Raw genomic sequence first — 3,831 nt, 5'->3', positions numbered from 1 at the left:
CGGGGTGTCAGATCCTGGCCAATCTGATATTGAAAACCGATCCCGAGGATAGACCATGAATATACAAGAACTGGTTAATCCCTGTAACATACAAGGGTTAATAGAGGATATTGCTATTTATCATATGTGATGGAGATCTATATTATTCATATCCACTTATGTTCCTTCTAGTATCTAACTGGTCACTGCCTCTATGTGAGGTCTTCATTCTCAGCTCTCAGATGTTTCCTTCTAAACCCTTCTCATCTCTCCATTATATAACTCATGTCACACATGGTAAGCACAGAATTTACATGTCCCAGTATTTCCCTCCACGGTCTCTGGGGTCTCCTGTCACCTCCCCTGTCTCTCTCTATATATATATGTATCATTCTACACATTGTCTCATCTTATACTTTGTATCTGACACTCCAGAAACATCAAGATGGTTTCTGGCAGTTATCTCCTGGCCGTCATCTTCATTTCTATTCAGGGTGAGAGATTCAGATCCTTCTATGATTGTATGTAGAGAAATCTATCCAGTGGGAGCCATCATCAGATCAGGATTTCTAGGAATGGATCCAGACATTTATCACTAATGAATCTGTCTCTTATATCTCCTCAGGATCCTGTGGACAGATTGTGATGACCCAGACTCCAGATTATACCTCTGTGTCCCCAGGAGACACAGTCACCATGTCATGTAAAGCCAGTTCTGGTATAGGCAGCTACTTAGCCTGGTACCAACAGAAATCAGGAGAACGGCCAAATCTTCTTATATACCGTGCAAGCAGCAGATACACAGGAGTCCCAGACCGGTTCACTGGATCTGGATCTGGAACAGATTTCACTCTGACAATCAGAGGAGTGACAGAAGACGATGAAGCAGATTATTACTGTCAGCAGTATCAGAGCTTTCCTCTCACACAGTGATACAGAGCCGTACAAAAACCTCCTTCCTCCTCCCCCATTATATCTCTATAATAAAGCTTCATACACAGCAGAAGAAGAATAAAACCATCAGAGCGATCAGTGGTTTATACTTTGTCTTCTCATGTAAATTGCCTTTTCCTGTTGTTGCAGTACCTCGGTGGACAGGAGTATCTGCAATTGTTAGGTAATGCACTGTACTGTAATGCTATGGTATACACTGCTATGTAATGTGACACACCCAGTATGCTTCATCATGAGACAGGCATGGCCAGAGTTATCTCCCCTGGCTAACACCTCTCTGGAGCTTAGGGTGTAGGTTAGACCCTCGCCTTACTTCCTGAAGAAGACTCTACCTGTTAAGTGTCTGTAGTGTGAGGATGGCCCTGGAGAAGACCAGGGAGAGAAAGAGAGAGATCTCCCACTGCTTCCACTCTGCTATCTCATGGGCACGCTTCCACCATGCTGTCTCACGGGCAAGCTTCCACCATTCTGCCTTACGGGCACGCTTCCACTCTGCTATCTCATGGGCACGATTCCACTCTGCTATCTCACGGGCACACTTCCACCATTCTGCCTCATGGGCACGCTTCCACCATTCTGCCTCATGGGCACGCTTCCACCATTCTGTCTCATGGGCACGCTTCCACCATTCTGCCTCATGGGCACGCTTCCACCATTCTGCCTCATGGGCACGCTTCCACCATTCTGTCTCATGGGCACGCTTCCACCCTGCTTTCTCACGGGCACGCTTCCACCATCCTGCCTCACGGGCACGCTTCCTCCCTCGGTTGAGCAGCATTCACAGCCATTTCCCACCATTTCCAGACAGTAGCGGGGTCAAAACTACAGCTGCGAGGGTTGGTGAGGAGGGTATCAATTCTGTTATTTATTTACAGCACGTGCAGCCGCTGGAACAATAATTTTTTTCTTGTACTGGAATAGCCCTTTAAAGGTTAAGGAAACATTTGTACATGAAAAATGAATAAACTCATATCTGGCTAAATGCAGTAGAAAATAAAATTGCTCTTATTTGTTTTTAGGATTTGGCTTCATTTTTCATGCTCTTCTCTCTCACCTCAGGCTCTATGGGCGTTCCCTCAGCACTGGTCTCATGGTCTCTTCTCTGCCTTTTCCCCCACACACATGAGCAGAGCTCCTCTTCCCCTCCCTTCTCTGTGTAATTACCAAAACCCACCCAGTGTTACACAGCAGGACCTCCCTGAGCGGATACTCAGCATTCATAGCAGAATGTACCTGAGATTCATCATCGTCCATCATGCCCCTGCCTTGCCACCGGTAATTATAATGCCCCTCCGCAGTGCCCCCAGTATATATTATGCCCCCTGTAGTGCCCTCAGTAGATATAATGCTCTCTCTAAATAACTCCATAAATGTAGTGCCCTCCATAGATATAATGCCCCCATGTAGGGCTGTTACCTTACCACCCTGCCTGCTGCCTATTACTACCGATGCAAGGGCTGCACTGCTTAATTACATGTAATGCCTCCATATACTGCCGTCACCTTACCGCCCTGCCTGTTGCCTATTACTTGCGTTGTGAGAGAAGTGCTGCTTACTTGCCAGGGCCGGAGATGTGCTGCCTGTCACTGTGATGTGAAGCCGATCCTTACTCCATGATGAAATTCTGGATTATCTTAGTTGAATACTATGAATTCAAAGAATGCAGAAGTGCTGGGCAGTAATGACAGAAAAAGCGGCCAGAACAACGCTGAGTGCAAAATCGCGGTGTCTTTGTTGATGACGCGCTGCACACTCGCTCAATACAGCGTTTCATCAAGGAACAGAGAGCGGCCTCCCTGTGTATGCTGACCATATATGATGAAGCACTGTGTTCTGATCACTCAGCACATGGAGGAGAGCACAAGCTTCAGAATGTATTTGGTACTCTATGATCCCAGTTATATAATGACGCTACAGATGTGCGCCCCCGTGTGGTGACAGGAGGAGGCTACAGATGGACCATCAGATGACGGATATTCTGTAAAACCTGGCAGAGCGGGATGCTGTACATAGGAGGCTATAGAATGAAAACAAAACAAAAATTAGACAACAGGAGAAATTATTTTCTCCACATAATAAAATAAAATAAATATTAAAAAATAAATAAAGGCATCTGTCTGGCATAATCATATTTATATGTTACCCTACACATCTCAGGATATGTCAAGCTAAATGAATAGTTAAGAGGGACACATTTGTAGAAAATCAGTTCCATATATTTCTGTATTTCTTCTCAGGGCGGTCCCCAATGATTCCAGCTGTTATATAGGTGACACTGTATAGGTGACATCTCTATACGCTGTGTGCACCCTGCAGTGCCTACTGAGGGGTGAAGATCAATTATCAGACTTGCAATTTGTCTGTCAAGGATGACTAGGAGCCTGAATCTTCTAGCCTATCCAAATGCTGTAAAGTCCATCAGTTAAAATACATGCGTTACCTTCAAAGTCTTGTTTCATGCATTATCCCTCTTTATGGCTGTTCTACCACCTTGAATAAATGCAAATTTTCACCACCTCAACGGATACCATCTGGTTCTGTCTCCTTTGGGTCCTCCATGTGTCTGTTCCCTGATGTTTTCCAGAGCTGCTCTTTCTGCTTGTTCTCACACACACTGTCCTCTACACACATTGACTAAACAGAGAGACCTCCCTACTAGAGAGGTTGGACCCACCTTTGCCTAGCAGCTGTATCTATGAGGAAATAACCCCATATACATAGCCTGGATGAAATGATATAAAACAATCTTTTAGAGCAATAATGCAGTAGACACAAACATAACCCCTTTATCAGTGAACCACTGGGTGACTGCATATAACACATTTGCAGAGTCTTTATTTTCTAAGCTCAGCCTTTTGTACCATGCACCTCTTTTGTGTTACTAATAGGGACTGTTCC

The 3,831-nt window shown here is 44.9% G+C and overlaps 1 gene segment (V, D, J or C); it reads left to right on the top strand.

The window, feature by feature from the left end:
* Positions 1–367: 367 nt before the first annotated feature.
* On the top strand, positions 368–1,919 carry LOC122940967. The segment is given in 2 exon segments: positions 368–473; positions 605–1,919. Coding segments are annotated over 2 exon segments (357 nt in total).
* The last annotated feature ends 1,912 nt before the right edge of the window (positions 1,920–3,831 follow it).

The sequence above is a fragment of the Bufo gargarizans genome, chromosome 1, assembly GCF_014858855.1.
Source record: "Bufo gargarizans isolate SCDJY-AF-19 chromosome 1, ASM1485885v1, whole genome shotgun sequence".
Lineage (NCBI taxonomy): Eukaryota > Metazoa > Chordata > Amphibia > Anura > Bufonidae > Bufo > Bufo gargarizans.
The sequence above is the reverse complement of the archived record's forward strand: the minus strand, read 5'-3'. Positions and strand labels throughout refer to the sequence as shown.